This window comes from Seriola dumerili, unplaced genomic scaffold (genome assembly GCF_002260705.1).
Source record: "Seriola dumerili isolate Sdu_G_001 unplaced genomic scaffold, Sdu_1.0 BDQW01000110.1, whole genome shotgun sequence".
Taxonomy (NCBI): Eukaryota; Metazoa; Chordata; class Actinopteri; order Carangiformes; family Carangidae; genus Seriola; species Seriola dumerili.
In genome coordinates, this window is record NW_019174365.1 from 5,242,245 (window position 1) to 5,262,435 (window position 20,191).

Below are 20,191 nucleotides of genomic sequence, written 5' to 3' on the forward strand. Positions count from 1 at the left end.
AATCAGACTACAGTGGTAGCACTCACACTGACATAAAGCATCTAAATAATAATTAATTAATATGTGTTTGTAAAACTCACCCGTATGATGATGCGGATAGCCGACACACCGGAGGTGGCCATGACTTTGGCACAGTTGGGGATGAGGTTGAACAGGACAGGAACAATGGCTTCTGCTCCATGGTCAAATTTATTCCCCAACACTAATGAGAGGTGGCTACAAGAACACACAGACAAATATACACCAAACCAATATGTTAGAAACACGGAGAGCACAACCAAAGCTGTTGAAAAAGGGACAAACAACTGCGTCTAATCTTGTAAAATTTAACTGTTTATATCAAACAGGTTCTCATGACACTGTGTTTCCACCTCGTACTTCATGTAGTTCAAGTATAGTATTAAACATTTACAGTCCCAGTGAAGTTATTTACCACTTTAGGGAAAAAAAATAAATTAAAAAAAATCAAACTTCTGCTGCAAGGAGGAAAAAAACATGTACAATACCTCCAGTAATTTCTAAAACATCTATGGATGACCACTGGAAAATAAATAAATTAAGTTATATTCTGTTTACCCTCGAGTGATGAAAAGAATCGGTAATCAGCACTCACGCCACAGTGATGCAGGCCTCTCGGACCACTTGTGATCGCAGGTCTTTAGCTGACAGTTTGAAAGCTCCATCTAGTAGGCGTAGATGCTGGTAAAAACAGTCGTAGTTGGCTGCTCCCGCCACCAGCAGAGAGCGGATCTTTTTCAGCTGTAAACAATAGATCAAAGACACCATTAATGAGCAAATGGAGAAAACACAATTACTGCAGTGTCAAAAAAGGTTATTTTTATTGTTTCAGTTGAGTTAAAGAAACTGTTGAAGGCAAGTCTACTGACGGCATTGGCTCTCTGGTCCCAGTCGTGTTTGTCATCGGAGCAGACCTCACGGATCTTATTCAGGTTGTCTTCAAGATCTCTTGACGAGTAGATCTGCATGGAGGCATATGGAAGGACAACGGGAGGGAGGGAAGGGAGCAATGCAAATATGTTAAAGACAGAAAAAAAAAGTCTGGCACAGATAGACTGTATAGTTTTGTTATTAAAAAGGTGTGAATGTGTGCAATTGTCTGCATTTATGCTCCTTTGTGTAGTGTACCTGCACAGGAGGGACGTCTGTGCAGGCTTTAATGAAATCTTCTTCATCAACTGCCCCGGCACTTTCTTTAGATACTGGAAAAACAGAACAAAGTCAATTAATATGCATGCATATGCATTTATAATATCACCTACAAGCCTTCAGAATTTAAGGATTGATGCGTTGGCTGGTTTTGTGATTGCGGTTTAACTCACAAAAACACAAGGACGCTTCCGATAGAAAAAACACACACACAGACACGCTACAAACGCTACACACACTTAAGACAGGGGGAGCAGCCTGTGCTTTCTAATAGACTTCTTGGCAGCAATGGGCATGTCAATCATATCTCTCTGGGGGCTGGAAGCTCTGCTGATGACACCTCCTACAACTCCTCACCAGGGGAATCAGAGAGAGGAGGGAAAGATGAGATAAAGAAAGCACAAAAAAGCAGGATCAGAGTAGCTGAGAGCAACCCAGGAGGATGAGGGTATTAAAACAGTGAACCAACTTAGACAGAAGATGTTCACAGGAGACAAAGAGGCTGAAGAGTACTTATAAACATGGTGGTGGAGAGTTGGGTATAAACAGAGAGAAAGGCAGTATTAATGTTTTCCCTTCCTCCTTTCCCCTGTGGTTGGTTTCCATATCAGGCTGTGCTACAAAGATATGTCATGTTAAAACTCTACATGACCTTAGAGAGTTGGAAAACATCGATGTAGCCAGCTGGTTAGCTGTAGGCACAGCACTCTGTGACTCTCAGGGCGTAACATGGTAGCAGCCCGGCCTGAGCCACATAACAGCACTCCATCACCATTTGCACTTATTTTTTATTGCCACTTTTATGAAATGGAAAGGTTACCAGGGTGAGCCGTTATGACTCCAATAATAATTATAGTTATTCTGAAAGCTGATGAAAGCTGAGAACTAACTTTGATATGAGAAACAAGTATTCTATCATAACACGTTTAAATAAAGATTGTAAACAAAGTATTTTGTTACTTATGGAAATGATAATGTAAAGAAAAATGTACTGCTGTGACTGGAGACCTTTTTGGCCATTGAGAGAAGACACACTCTGGTACTTGATCCTTCCTGATACAGCTTTAGACATTTTGTCAGTATTAGCAGTATTTTCTATTACTGTCGGTTACTGGAAAAATTGAAATATCTGTCTTCTTTCCGGGTCTTGCTGTCAGGTGTTGCCAGATTGCGTGGGCATGCTATCATCTAAATGCAAATGCAGACAATAGGGCCTCCCATCACCGCCATCATGGGGACTATCCTCACATAGCAGAGGAAAAGCCAAACGATTACTGTGCAAAAAAATAAAAGGAAGACCAAAATGAAAATGTTTACAGCTGATACACTTTAGAAGCGAATGAATGACTATTACAAATCCGCAGGAGCGGTCTATTCATCTATACATCGCATTAATCTTAACATGCTCAAGGTTTTAGAGGTGGAGTTCGGTGTGTGAAAAATACGCAGCATGCCCTTGACTTCAGCATCTTGCAACCGCTCCACGATCAATAAGGCTGTAATGATCCAAGTGACAAGAGATCACAGTCTTGTGTTTCCAACCAAGAGAGCCATGTACTCAGGACTCAGACAGACTGCTTGCTTGCACTTACACCTACGAGAGGATGTACACGTATGTGTGTGACACTGCTGACACAGATACATTAGCAGGCAGCAGGAATCGACTACATGGTCGTGGGAACACAGCTTTCTTCCAATAGAGAGAGAGAGAGAGATGGGAAAAATCAATACATGCAAAGAGGAAGCAAACACAACACTACAGCCATGTACAGCAGGAGGGAGAGTTGGCAGAGAGGAGGAGGCTCTCTCAGCGGGAAGGATGATATAAAATGTTTCAAAGGCAAATCTTCTGCAGCCCTGAGATATGAGCACAGATATGAAGCTGATGATAAGAATATGAGAGAGTATCAGATTTCTGAGGAGACACAAAGGATTATATGATTATATGATTTCTTCTAACAGCCCCCCATAGCCTCTGCCCCTATACTGTTGCCACCACAGCACAGAGAAGAGCTGCATCCACATCCTGGGAAAATGTGACTACACTGAATTGTTCATGAGGACATCAAAAGGTTAGTAGGGAAGATTTTGAGTCAGGGTTCAGTTCACTTCCCTACAGACATCATCAGACACTTGATGTAGTGAATCTCTCCCAGGCCTGTGATGCAGCAATCTGCACTTCTGGTTTGTGTTAGGGGAGGTTTTTCTTTAGTTTGTCCTCCACCAAGTGAAATACACCCCAAGTTTAAGTGAAGTGACGTGACAGACAAGTCCAGCTGCACTGTCCTAAAAATTCTGCTTCTACAACACAGCCACATTTTAATTTCAAACGTATGTGCTGAAGTCAAAAGCCAAAATGAAATGAATGAATAATGATCAATGTCCACACATACGCCTGGGTTATGAGAAAGCCGGGATACTTCTGTGTGAAGACAAATTTTATGTAAAATGTTTGGGAATTCCTTCTTAGAAAATGTGTCTCCTGCCTGAATTGATTAAACTGTCAGACACAAAATCCTAGTTTCATCAAGCCAGTGGACAGTTCAAGTCTCGCTATATTGCAGTTATAGGAAAAATAAATATGTGGAATTAAACAACAAGAATCAATCAATCAATCAATCAATCAATCAATCAACTTTGTATTTTGACTCAAGTAAAACTAGCCTGGATGCTTGCTACCAGTCATTCAACTTCCTGTCAGTACAAAATCAAACATTTCCCCACGAGAGGAGGATAGTGATGAATTCTTAATGATGCTTTATGGTGTTGGATTCTCTGGGCCATTTTTCAGTCAGTAGGACTTTTAAGAGGCTTGAAACCCCAGCTCAAGTGTTAAAACTTCAATACTGACACTAATGAGCACTGAATACAGAAATGGAGTGTATGCTGGGAAACTGCTTACACTGACTTCCACAGAGCCAAAAGTAAGGCTTTCCAATTGTAATGATATTGATCATTTTCATTTGCAACTAGTCTCGAGGTGCCACGAACCTACCAGTCATGAAAGAATGATATAAAGCCCACTTTGTCAGAACAGAAATGTGATTTTTCCGAACTCAGATGCACTGCTGTGCGTCAGCATTTATTGTGTGTGTGTGTGTGTGTAAATGTGCATTAGTTCAAGTACCTAGCTTGCCACCGGTAGCGCTGGGCCTGCGTGCAGCGGAGGACTCTGCAGGCTTCTTGGGAACTTTTGGGACCTTGAAAGCAGCCTGGGCTGAGGAAGAACGACTCCCATCCACACTGTCGTCATCCTCAAAACTGCGATCTGGAGGGAGAAGAGAGAGATTAGAGTATTAACATCCACATCAAACTTTTTGCCAAGTCTTTAAAAATGTTACTGACTCAAGTTCAGACTATACAGTTTTAATGATCTTAGACATTATTTCACATCACCATCTTAAAAAACAGAAACAGTCTAGTCATAGTGGAGCACTTATTTCATTTGTTCACAACCTGCATGCTTCATTCATTATAAGCTTTCTAAAAATATATTAATTATTTAAACATTCAAGTGGTTATGAAACATTTCACAGCACCTTGGATTTTAGTTGCCCCTTCTACACTGAGCACAAAGAGTTTAAGGCCGTTAAAAGACAATAAACAGTAGAAAGAAAAGTAACGACGAGATGCAAAGCATGGAGGAGGTTGTAGCCTACACAGAGCTTGGTCAGGAATCACTAAATCAATACTAATTACAAACATGCCACAAAAAAGAAGAAAAAGCAAACCCACACGTATAGACAATCACTTCTAAGAGCGCAAAAACAAATCGAACGATCAAAATGTCCACCCATGCAACAGTGACTGACAGAACTCTTTCGATCCCAAACCCTCAATCTGCATGCTAGCAAAAATAAAGCTAGCTAGAAAGCTAGCAGTGAAACTTGAGACGCACTTGCTACAATGGTGCAGCATTTAGAATGTGCATCTACCAGCAAAACACTTTGGAAGACAATATGTGAACACACACACACACACACACACACACACACACACGTACGTGCATGCACGTGCACGCACGCGCAAAAGTCGACTGTGGAGATGAAACTGTTGGCAAAGGAATGCAGTTGCGCTCCGGTCGCTCTGACAACCAGCCATGGAGAAATGCGCCAAAGCCACCACCCTACACATTGACTCATACATCAACTTACCTACACAGTCAACATGCAAAATCAATGACATTCGTGTGTGTGTGTGTGTATACAAGCCACATGTTCATAGTGATCGTAGAGTCTATTGTGTGAAGCTCAGTAAATGTTAAGTGGACATGTAAAGAAGCAGATACATACATCGTCTTTCATAAAACCTGCACACAGAGTCATCGACACACACACACACACACCAACACACCCAGGTCCATCCCTGCACTCACAGTCACAGATCCGCTGGCAGATAAGACGCCTCATGTTTCTTGGAGGGCGTGGTATTGGGGTCCCCCCTCTTCTCCAAGCCGTACCCCACGACTCATGCACACAGCTCACACACACTTCATTGTGGGGCACAAGCTGCACACACACACACACACACACACACACACACCTCACATCGCTGTCTGAAAATCCCTCCACCCATACAAAGTGCCGGCATTTTCTTTCACTCCTCTCTACCTATCTTCTATACCCCCCTCTCTCCCAGCATCTCTCCGCCTTCCCTCAGCAGCCTCACGGCCAATCAGACGAGAGGTGACATCATAGTGTTGCAGCCAGTGCGGAGGCAGGACTATGAATGTGTGTGTGATGGGAGAGAAAGGGAGAGACACACACAGACACCCCAGGAATATTAACAGGGCTTCTCTGTGTCCCTGCCAGACCAGCTAACCTAAACTCATTACCATTGACAACACACACTCTCCAGCCTCTTACACCCTCTCTCCCTTTCTCTTACTTTCTTGCCCAGTTATCAACAAACTCTTAACACACTTTTTATGCTGCTTCTTTTACCTGCAAAGAAACACTACATTTATTTATTCGCTCTCTCTCTTCAAATACACAAAAGAACAAAGAATGATGGAGAAATGATCAAAGGAGGGGCGATGATTGGGAGGGTGAAGGGGGGAAAAGACCACACCCCTCCATCTGAGGCCTTGACCCTCCCACTCTCTCACACACACACCCCCACACATGTATAAACACATACAGTACAGTTAGAGAGTATTAGGACAGTGGCATGTTCTTGGTTATTTGACTCTTTAGTCCAGGACATTGGATTTTAAATAAAACAATGGCTATGAGGTTAAAATCAAACTTCAAGCTTTAATATGAGGGTGTTTGCATCCACATCAGATGAGTAGTGGAGAACTAAAATGTACAGACAATTTTGCTATAACCCGAAAGAAAGTCATCATATTTAAAACAGGGCAATAAATCCTTTGCAATCATTGACTAACTTCAGTCTTCAACCAACAGGCTTCAGCAGCCGCTTGGCATCTTTCCTAGTGAACCTTTGCCAGGACTGTACTGCAGCCATCTTCACTTCTGGTTTGTTTTGGGGGATTTTTGCATTCAGTTTGGTCCACAGCAAGTAAAATATACCTTCAGTTGCAATGAAGTTGCGCTGAGTTGCACTTTCCTGGGTTGCTATAGATAAAAACATCTATAATGTCTATTAGACTGTTAACTCAATATGCACACCCCAAAACATTCTTACAGCTAAACAATCACTGATTAATTTCAAAACTACTGTGGTGGAATATAGAGCTGCAATGACACAAACAAATATGTAACCAAGTGTAAAAAAAAAAAAAAAACTATTCTATACACACACACACACACACTCGTCATATACACAAGCTCACACAGTTAGGAAAAATGCCTGGATCCCTTTAAGTTAAGTGATATTTTAATGCTGTTGTGTCATGTTGTGCGATACGTCTTTTTCGATGGGCTAGCAATAGCATTTCTTGAAAACCCTGGTTAAAAATAAAGGTCAGCATCAGAGGTCAAAGTTCAAGGGCCGAGGGGACTGCAAGACCCTCTTGCATAACAAACAACATGAAACAGTGTCTTGCATATGTATAATGAATACAGAGCAAAAACAGAAATCAACTGATGTTAACAGTTAAATTTGAGTACAAAGACACCAAGAGACCTGAATAAATTTAAGATAAAGTATAAGATACCAGTTCAATGAATTTAATTGCTTTCTATCAAAACCCACAGGTCCATTAGCAATAATCAGTCATGCATCACGGCTCTTAGCATTGATTAGCATCACTGTTAGCATGATTAGCATCTCCTGCTTTTGTCTAGTCAGACCCCAGGGGAGTAAATGTCTCAGGGTGAAGGGCAGAGCAAAGACACCAGAGAGAACGAAAAAAAAGGGAAAAAAGAGAGAGAGAGAGAGAGAGAGTGGGGGGAGGGGGGCATAGAGAGAGAGGATCCCAGACTGCACACATGCTGTTGCCATGGCGACCTGTGTAGACCAGCTTCTCAAATGGAGCAGCAAACAGAAAAAAAAGATGTTCAGTAAGCCCACTTGCACACATACATCTCCAGTTCAGTTTAATCAACAGTTGGATTTACTGTTTATTCACTGACTTTATGTTTATTTATTAAATTAGGATGGATTCTGGTCTGATGGGGAGGAAAGGACCTTCTGGCAGCATCAATGTCACCATGGAGACACATCGCCAAAAAATATAGCACAACACGCAAATAACAAGTCTATACACCCAGACACATACAGAAAGAGACACACACACTCACACCACACACAAACACAGTGAGAGACATCAGCTCTACCATGTACCAGGCAGCGTTACCATGGAAACTCCAGGCCAAGATTCCCTCCCCTCTCCATTTCAGGAGGAGAGTCAAAAAAAGGAATGAAAATAGGAGAGAAGATGACTGGCTTAAATATACAGATCTTATATCTGTCCACAAACAATCAGTGGTCAAATTAAACACAGGTTAAAACATGTTTAAAAAGAGTTTTTTTCAGCCCAAAAGACAAATCCAAATGTAAATGTTGGAAGACACAGAGGAAGTGAATTAAGTAAGTATGCATGTATTGTTGTCCTTTTTCTCTGCCTGTGTCTAAAGAGGAAAGGATTGGAGTTGGAAATTAGACAGACTGAACATACAGATCTTGTGAATATCAAATAGTGATTAAAACACAGGTCTGTGAAAACACACAAACACAGACAGTTTTCAGTTGTGACCACATGGTGGCAGCACTCGCTCTATTCTAGCCATTCTAGCCAAATGACTTCTATGCTTTGAATGCCCGCCTCCAAAAAAAAAAAAAACAAACAAAAGAAAAGCATTTATACCACCCAAAATTAAAGAGAATAAAATACTCATACAATTTTTCCCATGACTTAACAGTAATGATTTAATCATGACATCAAATGTTCATACCAATGAGTGGAAAGGTATTGCAATAAATATCTTTCTAACTTAGTACTCATAATGATTGAGCCTTGAGCCTGTGTGTTTCATTTTTAAAAATTGATTGACTGAACTGAAGTTAAAGTAAAGCCAACAAAGTACCACCACTTCAAATAAAACAGCCTTACTGTATACCAACTAAAGGCGAACTTGAATATGGAGCCACAGATAAAATCTCCAAAGGAAACTAGAAATCTGGTGACCAAAACGAATAAGCACAATGGTGTAGCAACAGTGACTGCTAATAGAAAAAATTATAATCTAAACCCAACTTCAGTTTACACTGAACTGAAAAGTGCTGAAAAAGGTCCTCAAACACAGGAGGCAATACAACCAGTCATGAGATTTTAGGTCAACAACAGAGGCTCACATAGTGAGATACTGTGTGCAGAAAAGTGACACTTGAGTCTAGAGACCATGCAGTGCTTGTATTAGTAAAAACTTTTTGCACAAAAAATACAGAAATTGTGGGGCGCCTCAGCGGCTGGTAGAGCGCGTACCACATAAGCTTAATGCTAACCTCAGCAGCCATGTGTTCGGATCTGACCCAGAGCCCTTTGCTGCACGTCATCCTCTCCTCTCTCCTTGACTTACTTTCCTATCTATCTCTCACTGTCCTACCAGAATAAAGGCAAAAATGCCCAAAAAATAACTACCAACAACCAAACTTAACATCAGTAACAGTCAAGAGTCAGAGTTTCTATTCTCAAGCACTGGGACATCTTATCAGCTGTAGCACTGCAGCAAACATCATCTCAAGCATTACAGCTGAAAATCTCAACATGCCACAGAGAGCATAACCTGGCATCTTCTGAGGAATTAGACTAACTATACAGAGGGCCTGTGTTTGTGCTGATCTGCTGTAAGCTTCAGTGGAACAGGCAACTTCAACATATTCTCACTCAGGACCATGTGACAGAGTCTTGTGCAAAAGATGACACATATTCTGATACTGCACAGCACTCACATGAGAATGAGATGGAAAGGAGAACACGAGAAGCACAGCAGCAGCAGGGATTGAGACAAAAGCTGTTAAAAGGATCTTAGCTGCCCAAGCTCCAAAGTAAACTAGAGGAGGTATGTGTGTCAGGAGAAAACTAGACTATGAAACCCACAGCTATTCTAGCACAAACCAGATTATAGGGAATGTGAAGTTGACATCATGCCTTGTTGAATTTCGGTTAACTGACATCATCATTTTGTTTACGTGCCATGTTGTGAGGATCCCGCTGCCTTTTTGGATAAAAATATAAAGGATCTTCTTTTTATGCATACACTGTAGGACTAACCTGTAAAATCATGTCTCCATCCATTTCTGCTCTACATAACCAAATACTAAATACCCACTGAAAGTAGAAACTAGATTATAAGAAACCTTTTTTATTAATAATGTGAATGATCAAACTGACTCCATATGACCCAACAAACTGTTGTATGTGCCACCTTAGCTTTGAGAGTATGACTGTGCTCTTTCAGTTGCCAGCTTGTGAATTAGCAAATGTTGCACCTAGCCACTGAAAAACTGTTAATGAGCCTCTAGGGATTTTTAACTGTGTCCAGTCTAAAAACAAGATAATTTATAATGTCCGGGTATGTGAGTGCTGGTAGAGCATCAGGGTCTGTAATCCAGTCTTGGGCTGCCAAGTCATATGGATCTATGTTGTTCACCATTATTAGTTTGTAAAAATACCATTGCTTGGCATTGTGATTTAATATCTCCTGGTAGGGTCCCTTTTCTTTCTCTTTCTTCTCCATAAAATTCAATCGATTTCAGCAACTTTTTAGCCAAACAAAACAAAAGCTTTACAGGTAATCTCCGCAGCAGGCTGTTCCTGCCAATATGGCGCCCCCGTCCCAACATGCCAAACAGCACAACATAATTTCATATTCTTCACTGGCATTTAGAGAAAAAAAAAAGTACTATTACTATCTCTTCAGTGAATAGTGAATATCATGAGAGAAATTGCATTTGCAGCAAAGGCCACCATTCCAAAACAATACACACACATTGAGAAGCATGTAACTATAATACAGCATAGAGGTAAATATAGTATAACACCACAAAGACTCAATCACTCAATAATCTCTGTGCAGTAATTGATGACTAATTAGTGCAAAAAAGGACATTGTTACACAGGAATAAATGCAGCATAAATGTAAAAGAGGAAAGAGAAAATTGCGTCTTGTGCTTCTGAAAAATTACACTGGGAGATTTTTTTTTGTAAGACTGACTATGTAGTTCATTTGTAGCCACTGATTTGGGAACATAAGGGCAAATCCAGGCGCCTAGTTGTTTCTGGGACAGAGAAGAAGGGGAGGAAAGCATGAGTGAGAGACTTGAATTTCAGGCCTGGATTTTCTAATAGAAGACAGACCATTTCCAGCAGAGCTCAGGGAAAATGAGCTTCTTAAATGAAGAGAGAGAGAGAGAGAGAGAGAGAGAGAGAGAGAGAGAGAGAGAGAGAGAGAGAGAGAGAGAGAGAGAGAGAGAGAGAGACACAGAGACACAGAGACACAGAGACACAGAGACACAGAGACACAGACACACACAGGTATAATTTGAGTTCCAATTCCAAGTCCGGGAGAGGGATAAACCATAATATTCAGAGGAAAGCTTTGCCATGGCAACCAGCCTAGCCTGGAAACGGGGTCATGATTTCCTTTGCAGAGCCGGAGATGCACTGAAGCAGAATGAGCATGTCTGCGATAGAGAGTGAGTGTGTGTGTGTTTGTGTGTGTCAGTCCCCTTCAACAGTGAGGAACTATGCAAGCAATGAAAGCTGCTACTGATGGTCAGTTTGCAAGACACTGAATATCTCGGGGCACACCGTATTTGTGTGTGTGTGTGTATGTGTGTTTGCATTCACATAGACTCATTTTCAGACAGGTCAAAATAACATTAAGTCAGAGCCAAGCACGGCGCCAGGGGCACTGACATGCTTTACTTTCTCACAAGCAAACACCGGAGACACGCTTCATTCACCTCTACACTTATATACTAAAGCATTTGTTGTCATTTCTGAATCATGTTATTAATCAATGTTAATGATGAAGTTGTCAATTGCAACTGTAAGATTGGCAGTTTATAAATGGCCAATTGTATTTGTGTCTGGTCTGGCTCAAAGGTCTGTTATTTCTAGTCTTGTTGGGGAGTTTAAGCAATTTTATCACAGTTTCAAAATTGTTTTCATCTATTTATCTGAGAAAACAAATCTTTATATATTCAGTTAAGATCTGGTAATTTAATGGTGGAACAAGATGGTATGTCAGTCTGAAAGAAGCCGATTTGTGCCTTCTCAATGAAAAAAAAAAAAAAATGTTTTCACTGGGAACCAAGATAAAAACGTGAGAAACAGATTTTTGTAAACAATAAAAATGTGGTATTTATTATCAGATGGCACGTACAAAATTGATCCCCTTTGACCTGTACAACCTGCCATACTTGATGACATTAAGCAGCACAACATCAAATTCTTCGAGGAGTTGTTTTCAAAACAGCAAGAAAGAAGAGACACTAAATTCTCTCAGCCAAGTGTATTATGTTTCATCTAAATTTAACAGCCATCTAAACAAATACCTTTTCTTGCCGTCACTGGTAGATATTTTGGTCTAATGTAGGCTGAAACCAACTCCTAATAAGTCAAGACAAGTGGAGTGAGCTATAATGAACATTATCATTATTTCATAATTAACAATGATCAATCAGTGGATATTACATTACAATCCAAGCACATGTGTATCCACACACACGCGACACATCTATCCACCAACTCAGTCAGAGGTAGAAGCAGGAAGGCTCCCAACTCAGAACAGACACTTGACTTAATGTTACTGCAACAGGAAGAGTTAACGTGAGAGAGATAAAGCAGAGAATGAGAGGGTACTTCACAGTAAAGTCAAAGTATTATTCTTTTTTCAATTCAGTTGAAAAATGTCACTGAAAAGCAAGAATGAGAAGAAAATGTTTCCTTGACTTTCTAAACCAAACTAAATGGAGAAACTGTGCATGACTCCCAGTTGGCTTCTGTGACTGTACTGTACCATGTAACCGTGACTGAGTGTTGGGTTCAAGTCAGGCCTCAGGCTACAAGTGATGATAACAGCCATCTCTCAAATATTTCCTGTCTAACATTTATATGAATTTTACAAAGACAATAGAAAAAACAACAGCATTGGGTCATTAGGATACACACATGCTCTGGCACATGTACTTTTTTTTTTTTAACTATACACAGTCAGTCACAAAAAGCAGTGCAAAATAATGGAGACATTTTAAGACACCCCAATCTTGTCTTTCAGACATGCAGATGTAGCCTATAACAGAGCCAGAGCACTCGGGGTGAAAGTGCTTGGACTTTAAGCTGATTTCAATCTAAAACCATATGTTGACAAGTCTTTGTCTGAGTGCCAGCATCCACAGCCAGATGAGATTAAACACAGACTCTCTCTCTATCACTCACACACACTCACACACACTCACACACACTCACACACACTCACACACACACTCACACACACACTCACTCACTCACACACACACACTTACCATCGCCATCATCCCCTACTGCCATGGTTCCAGTGTGTTATGAGTAGAAAAACTCCCTGTTATCTTTGTCTGTATTCACTCCTCTCCCTCTGTTCTCCAGTTCTCTCCTTTGTTTTCTCCTCTATCTCTTTCCCTCTCTTGTTCGTTCAATCTCTCTCTGTCTCTGTCATGATGAATCAGGGAGAGGCTGTGATAGGCACAGCGCTGTGACTCGGCTACTGCGAGAGATCTCTGTCAGCTTCCTCCCTCAATCCTTTGCCCTCCCTGCCTCCCTCCCTCGCTCGCTCCTCTTCTCTCAGCAACAGCTGCCACAAAACCTTTAGAGCGAACGCCAAGAGCTGGCCTAAAAGAGATGTGGGGCAAGGGCGAGTAAAGAACAAAGTGTTGTGTGCGTTCGTGAGTGTGTGTGTGTGTGTTTTAGAAGTTGAATTCTTGGTGGGTTTACTGAGTGTTTAAGGCAAAACACCTAAGTTACACACATCCTCATCACACTCTGTTTCTGACCTCCACTACTCACTGGTAGATTTTCTTGCCAAAAGAAAAAGAAACCAGTGTTACTCACTGAGAGCCAAACATGAATTCAGAAGAAAGGAACAGGTTGGGGAAACTAACAGACTCCAGCATCATTTTTTTTGTTCAACTGCAAGATTCAAATGAGCTTTGTACATGAGACAGTCAAATCAGTATTTAACAGAGTAAACGCAAACTTAGGAAGCTTGACAACAGTGCTTAAACAATTAGTCAATTAATGCATGCAGAGACTCGTGCAGTTTAGAGGGGGAGTATAACCCAAGATATTTTCTGTAGCTACAATCTACAGATGTCCCCTAAACATCTTGTTAGGCAGCTGCACACAGAGAAACCTCTGGCCCACAGTCAGATAATGCAGCACCCGCAACTCAGACAGGTGTGTGGCCAAAAATAGTCAAATAAAACACTCTAATGTTAGATTTACCTATGATGAAACGGGGGATTTTCTCTGCCTGGGTGAGTTTTAATATACATCAGCAGGCCACCAAAGCAGATCTTGTGTATGGGAAACATTGTTTAAAGTCATTTTCAAGGCACACACTCTTCTTTGAATTATGCGATAGAAAACTGGATATCTGAATAGTAGTAACCCTATGATGGGCATTTTACAGACAAGGCAAGCACCAATAATTTACAGATTAGTGACTCTGAACGACCAACTGTTGCATGACAAGCTGCAGCAGCTGAGAAATACAAGAGAAAGAAGCTTAAGTACACTTGAAGTGGCAGCCAAGGCCAAACTGCAGGGCATGCAGCCAAAGTTCATTCTGGTGAGCATCTGTCGTCACTTTCACTTTACGTTTACTCACGTTTGGTTATGTGGTCAACACTTATGGTCTGACTGCAAAGAGCTTGTAAAGTAGATACAAAAAGTAACAATGCACATACCTCGGTTTTGCAGGGTACACATTTGCTAATCTAATAGTTGTGAAACAGTCAAACCATTCAACCAGTGTTCCATTAATATCTGACTGTTATGTGGTTTTTGTTAACCACTTGCTTGGCTGTTCAGAGGTTGCAATAACAAGCACTTCCACTTGATGTTTTGTTGACCATCTGAGCCAGTTTCTTCTCAAACTTTTCACTGGACTGTTGTAATATGTATTCCTATTATCTTTCTCCTACTGTTGTACCAACAGCCCAAAAAGATTTTTCCATCTAAATAATAACAACAAGCATAGCACATGACAAAACAGCAACACAGAAAAAGAAAAGAAAAAACAATAAAAAAGAAATCACATTATTTGATCATAACAACTACACAATCATGGACCCAAAAACAACTTTGCTCTTAGGGAGGTGGGAATTAAAAGTAACACTCCCTCCACTGCCACCAGAGACAGCATCATGGCAACTACAGTCACTACACGCCCTGAGCTCTTCTCCATGTCTCTTCCTATGTCTCACTCTGTCCAAGTAAACAGGCTGAAACAGCCGACCAGGCACCAACCAACTGTCGCTGTTAGACAGACAGATTCAGTGACAGGGCAGCCTAAAGGTACAAACAGCCAATGACAATCTCTGCTAGACACCAACAACAGACCTAACTGACCTTACAGAGAGCACAAACTCAGCTTAAGGCCACACAGTGAAGATAGGAAGCAGTCATATAAACACATACTCAGGCTTTTTAAAATTTTGTCATATTATCATTAATAAAACATGATTGTGCTTTGTGATGTTTACAAACGCGAAGTGATATATGTTTAATCTTTACCACAGTTGTAAAATAACCAACACTGTAGGTTTTTAGCTGATTCTGTGATTATTTCCTAACAATTACACAACAAACGCAACAAACTTCCAGGAAAGAAGTGAAACAGCTCGGGGAGGAAAAAAAAAAATTTTTTTGGTCAATACAATTCTTTAAGTCTATCTGCTGATAACAAATACCAATCCAATACCAGTGCTCTCTTTTTCCTAAATTTAAAATCTATGATACTATCATTTTTATGCAAGGTAACATCAGGCAACAAATTTCTGTGGCATTGAAACTGAGCTGGAAGACAGCGTTGACTGAATGAATGTAACTGAGATTGGAAACATTGTTATGACACTGACAGAATCTGAATAAGTCACATCATAGCCGATCCCCAATATTCTTTCTAAGGTCAATATCAGCAACTATGCAGATTATTACATCCCTTTAAAACAATGAAGTTGTTGCTGGATACATTATAGTATACAGTATAGATAAGTTAAAAGCTTCTCTTGCAAACAACCAAAAGAAACCACTTTATGGAGCAATATTTAGTACAGAATTTTTACACACACACATTTAAAATGTTTCTCTTCTTATATGGGTGTCAGTAAATCCCTGAAGCGCTATGGAACCCAACAGAACAAAGTGAAACATCGCTGTAAGGACTGTTGTCAATACAACTCTAACTTTCATTGGTCAAACAACAAAGGCTGAGTCTGGGGCTCAGAAAGATCCACAGTCCACACTAATGCTGGACAGCACAACCTCTCAGCAGCAGCAGCCTTCAGCTCAGGTCCGGCTCTGCCATAAAACCCACAGCATCACACACACACAGATTAAACCATTAATCCTGTTAGGTCCTCTTACAGGAGCTCATGGCAACAAGCACACCCACAAGAGCACATGCAGATTTAGACACACGCACGCACACACGCACAATCTTGCTCTCCTCTCAAACACACCCAGTACCTGACAACAGTAAAATCATCTTGGCAACATGACTCAACTTGGTGGCTCCTAGAAGCCAACACAACTATGACACAAAAAATGAGAAAAGGAACTGACCGTGACTTGGGCTGAGAGCCATGTTGCCTGAATTCAAGGCTTCATCAAAACGGGAAAATATCGTCTGTAACCTGTAGAGAGAGAGAGGAAGATGAAAGGTTAGAACAATACGCAGACATGCACTGCACATACAGAACAAAGCTAATGAAATCAGTGCAATAATAGAATTAGATTCATCCGGATGAGACTGAATTAGGAAAACAAAACTCAATCATCTTCACTGGCAGGATCAAGACAACGAAAATGCATATGCAGATGGATACACACATGCACACACAGCACAGAGCTTTGACCTAGAGACAGGCAAGGTGCTATGAATCCCAAGTGAAAGTATCATCAGCAGCAACATGTGGAGAGCCTGCTTGTATGTCTGCCTGTTGGTGGGTGGGTGTGTCTATCATGCCATTCACACTCATGAAGCTGCAGCAGCAACATGACAAGAGTCTTCCTGACATGCTGCTCAGCACCAAACACACAAACAGACACACAATCGCAATCCAGATATGCTCAGTTGTGTGATTTACAGGTAGGACTGTCGGCATAATAACACGTAAATGATCTGATCTCACAATTTAAAAGCCTCCACTGTCCTGAGCAGTGTGGGTACACATTGATTACACATGAATTGTATGACAAAAACACAACACAGACACAATAACCCACGTCCAGTAACATGCCCTAATGCCTCCTGGCCAAAAGGTTAGCCATGGATGTGAGCAGATATGAATAAGAGTCATACACACCGTCCTCTGTCTGTCTGTCTGCCTGTCTGTCTGTCTCCCTGTCTGTCTTTTGGTGTCTGGGTGCCGGTCCACAACCACCAGACAGCTTAGAGGCTCCTGATAAGTGACGATTAGCGTTGCAACGGGCTGCTCAGCCGTGCAGCATTTTCACGTGGTTCCCTTCCTTTCATTTGCATTTTAATGCACCTATTTGCTTCAGAAATAAGCTATCCTTCAGTCTTCTCACTTATTTGCCTCAGTATTTCCCAGTGGGCTGATTAATAGGTTGCTGCGCAACATTGCATTAGCTCCCATGCTAGTGACACACTCTGGTCCTCGGCTCCCCTCAGCTCTTTGTATCCAACATGGTGCAGTGGCTCTGAGAGGGAGGGAGGAAGAGGGGAGGAGGGAGTGAGGGCGTGAGAGAGAGAGAGAGAGAGAGAGAGAGAGAGAGAGAGAGGGAGCCAAACAGCGAGAGGCCAAAGCATGCTACGGGCATGCGACAAAGCACCACCTACTGTTGCACATACGTACTGTATGCTAAGCATACACCCCACTGAAAAATCTCCACAGTGATACAAAGAGTTAAATCTCAAGCAGGGTCCGTGTGTGTGTGTGAGAGAGAGAGAGAGAGAGAGAGAGAGAGCGAGAGAGAGAGAGAGAGAGCGAGAGAGAGAGAGAGAGAGCGAGAGAGAGAGAGAGAGAGCGAGAGAGAGAGAGAGAGAGAGAGAGAGAGATAGATGTGGGCTAGTGTGTGTGACAGGCAGCAAAGAGATTCAGTTACCCTTTACATAACCTCCCTCTCATACCCAGACACACATATACAGACTCGTCAAAGGGGGAGGGGCTGCACAGCTAGTGGCAGACAGACGGCAAGGCTGCCCCCCCTCCTTCTCACCTCACTTGTCTATATTTCCTCCCTCCCTCCTGTTCCCCTGTTTTAATCCTACCTCTCTTTTCACATTTTTTAAATTCAAGGATCCCGTCTTCACACTGCCGCACCTTTTAGACCGAGCTCTCAATCTGTGTTGGGATACAGATCGACTGTCATTGAGAAAGGGTCACCTTGAGTCCAGGGGACACCAATCATTTGCCTCTTGAACAAGAAGTGTGTGTATAAGACAGATCTACTGAATTCTGATTGAACCTGCATTTGAGCTGTTGATAGGAGGCTGCTGTCAGGTCACTTCTCACATACATGCATGCACTCAGTACATTAGATAAATACTAGTATAAGGTCAAGTTTTAGTTCTCTCCACACATCAGGGAGTCAGCTAAATCATGTTTAGGCTTTAATAACAACACTGATCTATAAAACTGCCATCAGTAACAGAAACACAAACAAAGATATCCAGGTGGTGTCTGACCTGCATTCAGTGCAGTATAAGATGAGCTGGGTCAAACAGCCAATTCAGGTGATTGAAGCTCATTGAGACCAACTGCCAAAAGCTGGCGTATCCTATGCCACTGACGGTCTGAGAGGGGTCATCAGTTTCAATGTGCACAGTGTGCATCAGGTTGTGCTGAACTCTTGAGCTGATCTGAGAATAAAACTATTCTTCAATTGTTTTCTTTACATTCTGGGTCCCCTTTATCCACTAACATTATTCTGAGTACAAACATTTCCTTATCATTCAACTGACACGGTCCGTTAACCGTCAGTAGCCTCCAGACAGTACAAGCAGCCCATATATTTGTAACTGCTGAATGTTCATTTCCAGTATTTCATTTCTGTAATGGTTTATTTAACGTACTGCAATTTCTCAGACAAAACAATTAAGGTAAAACTCTGTGTCCTGACCTGCATAAAAATGTAATTATACTCATTAGTCACAGGCTCCAGGCCTACTCCCAATTATTTGGGTTAGCAATGTAAATAACTTTTCATATAAACTAATTAAACACGTTTTGTGTGTGATTTAAAACTGTTGGCTTTGAATACTGTATCAGGCATTTTCTAAAATTAAAGGGGGCAGAGTGAGTGAGTGAGTGAGTGAGTGAGTGAGTGAGTGAGTGAGTGAGTGAGAATTCAAAATGTTCCTTATAGAACTTGGGTTCTTTGTTCTTTCAGGGTTAAAATAAAAAGCAGCCCCTCTTTTCCTCTCTCCACTTTAAGCCCTCTGCTCTCTATCAGGCTTTAGAACAGCGGTCCCCAAACTTTTTTCAGTGGAGGCCACATCAACTTTCCTTTCTGAGATGGGGGGCCGAGGTTAGTCTATAACAGGAAATGATATGGGCCAGGGTGACAACCAGTATTATTGTGGAGATTAGCCGGGCGGCTAGCTCTGCTTGCTGGGCGCAATGGCTGTGCCGGGGGTAGCGGGGGGCGCCGCCGGGCCGCCGGGCCCAGCGGGCGGCTAGCTCTGCTTGCTGGGCGCAATGCCTGTGCCGGGGGGTTATTATTGTGGAGATTAGCCGGGCGGCTAGCTCTGCTTGCTGGGCGCAATGGCTGTGCCGGGGGTAGCGGGGGGCGCCGCCGGGCCGGCCATGGTATCTCCATATGCTGAGATTTGCCCACAGCCATTAGACTAGTGTGAATGTCACAACGGAAAAGTTTGTCCAAAGTACACAAGTCTTGGTGTCTATGGATCGGCTCGTCACGCTTGAGTAACATATGTCAGCCCAGCCTTCTTGAGTCGCTCCCTTCCGAAGGGCCGCCATAGCGGGTTTCGTCAATATGCGCGGGGGAACGGTTTAAATTCTGTGTTTTATAATTTCCCAAAATTTTCTCTCGAACGTCACAAATTTTGGTGTCTACGGACTCGGCTCGTCACGCTGAGTAACATAATGTCAGCCCAGCCTTTCTGAGTCGCTTCCCTTCCGAAGGCCGCCAGGGCGGTCTCTCATTATGCTGCCAGGCGGAACACGGTTAAATTCTGTGTTTTAATAATTTCCAAAAAATTTTCTCGAAAGTCACAAATTTGGTGTCTACGACTCGGCTCGTCACGCTGATAACATATGTCAGCCTCAGCCCTTCTGAGTCGGTCCTTCGAAGGCCCGCCATGGCGGTCTCTCATATGCTGACCGGGGCACGGTTAAATTTCTGTGTTTTAAAATTTCCAAAAAA

The 20,191-nt window shown here is 42.0% G+C and overlaps 1 protein-coding gene across 19 annotated transcripts in view; it reads right to left on the minus strand.

Annotated features, from left to right (window-relative positions):
• clasp2 (cytoplasmic linker associated protein 2) overlaps positions 1-20,191 on the minus strand; it is a 65,962-nt gene that overhangs the window by 24,555 nt on the left and 21,216 nt on the right. For all 19 annotated transcript variants that reach the window (XM_022747071.1, XM_022747069.1, XM_022747073.1 and 16 more), the window contains exons 7-12: positions 16,403-16,473; positions 4,295-4,435; positions 1,147-1,220; positions 888-980; positions 614-759; positions 81-216 (exon numbers count right to left, since the gene is read on the minus strand). In XM_022747071.1, coding sequence (XP_022602792.1) covers positions 81-216; positions 614-759; positions 888-980; positions 1,147-1,220; positions 4,295-4,435; positions 16,403-16,473 — 661 coding nt within the window. The remainder of the gene's footprint in view (positions 1-80; positions 217-613; positions 760-887; positions 981-1,146; positions 1,221-4,294; positions 4,436-16,402; positions 16,474-20,191) is intronic.